Raw genomic sequence first — 1,698 nt, 5'->3', positions numbered from 1 at the left:
CTCATTCTTGCCATCGTTCAGGTCATCAGGGTCATATTGGAGTATGTGGATCAGAAGCTGAAAGGTCTCACTACTTCAGTGTTTCCAGCTCAGATTTCTTTTAATTATCTTAAAATGTATTTTGATCTTGATTCTATCTCACGTTTGGCAAATATTACATGCTGACTGACAACCAAAAAGTCTAAAATACATCAAAGAAATAACTGTTGGAAGTAATTATGGAATACTTCATCCATTGCTTTCTGTCTGTTATGTGCGTTTGAATCTTGATTCGCTTCCTCCAGGTGCCCAGAATAAATGTGCAAAATTCCTACTCAGCTGCCTAAAGTGCTGCTTCTGGTGTCTGGAGAAATTCATCAAGTTTCTGAACAGAAACGCCTATATTATGGTACATTTTCATTTCCCTTTTGCAAATTTTTTGACCTTTTGTGGATTGTTTCTGGCTCGGGAGCATCAGTAGTGCAAATTTTATGTTGTATGTGCTCAAAAACATATTTGCTGAAACCAATTTGGCGTATTGTTTTTTTCAGGTGGCGATATATGGTAAAAATTTCTGTACATCTGCCAAGGATGCATTCTTTCTTCTGATGAGGAACATTATACGGTGAGTGTTAAATTCATCTAAATCTGTTAGACAGTGTTTTGTGTGAATAAACAATAAACAGTCCAAATGTATTTGTTTTCTAGTGTGGCTGTTCTTGACAAAGTGACAGACTTCCTCTTATTTTTGGGCAAACTCCTCATCGTTGGAATTGTGGGTGAGTGATTTGGTCAGATATCACGTGAATCCAGAGGATATTTGAGTGGAACTGACTTCTCACATTCCAGTACACCAATGTAAAACAGCACGCACTAACTGTTTCTTCTTCCTCTTTTCAGGAATTTGTTCTTTCTTCTTTTTCACGGGCAAGATTAAAATAGTGGAGGACGCTGCTCCATCCCTTAATTATTACTGGGTGCCTATACTGGTGAGCGATCTTGAGTTTTATCAATCCAGCAATACCAGATTTTCCATTTGCAAGATCAAACTGTCAATTTTCCAGGTTGTAATAACTTCCTCTCCCTTCATTTACAGACTGTGGTGTTTGGCGCCTATCTAATTGCTCATGGCTTTTTTAGTGTATACGCCATGTGTGTGGACACACTCTTCCTCTGTTTCTGTAAGTGTGTAGCAGCTTTATTTATTTCACGAGATAATACGTAATGAAAAAAACATAAGTTGTCAATTTGTTGGCTGAGTAACAAAACAAGAGTTCTGATAATAGCAGCTGTTGTGTTAGATTTTTATTGGGTGTTCACAGATGTTCAACTTGTTTTATTGCTCAACTTCAACAGCTAAGCACATATGCAGCACTCAAACAGCCTTCTTTCCTTTCCTTTAAATGTTGTTCTTTTCTGTAATGCAATAGAGAGCAACAGTGACCACTGGATTCCACATTAATTTTTTCTATATTATAAAAAAAAAAAAAATCAATAGAGTTCCAAGCCTTGAACCAAACCAACCAGCTCTGAGACACATTGCGATATTACAAACGTATGCTTTTTTCAGTTTGTGTATGAGGGAATGAACTATTCATCCAATGAAGCTTTGTAAAAGATGGCAATTGATTCAGAAAAGCCAGTATAATATGAAATTATCTACAAATATAAAAATACCATATGTGACCCTGGAGCACAAAACCAGTCTTAAGTCGCTGG

The 1,698-nt window shown here is 36.7% G+C and overlaps 1 protein-coding gene across 1 annotated transcript; it reads left to right on the top strand.

Moving 5' to 3' along the window:
- Positions 1-6: 6 nt before the first annotated feature.
- Positions 7-1,200, top strand: LOC107736527 (choline transporter-like protein 2; the record flags this gene model as incomplete). Its single annotated transcript, XM_016547918.1, has 6 exons — positions 7-64; positions 285-388; positions 531-604; positions 688-758; positions 880-968; positions 1,076-1,200. Coding segments are annotated over 6 exons (521 nt in total), but the record flags the coding sequence as incomplete, so codon positions are not given.
- Positions 1,201-1,698: the final 498 nt, after the last annotated feature.

Source organism: Sinocyclocheilus rhinocerous, unplaced genomic scaffold, assembly GCF_001515625.1.
Source record: "Sinocyclocheilus rhinocerous isolate Xijiao unplaced genomic scaffold, SAMN03320098_v1.1 C36758684, whole genome shotgun sequence".
Classification (NCBI taxonomy): Eukaryota; Metazoa; Chordata; class Actinopteri; order Cypriniformes; family Cyprinidae; genus Sinocyclocheilus; species Sinocyclocheilus rhinocerous.
This window is presented reverse-complemented; position numbering and strand designations above follow the sequence as displayed.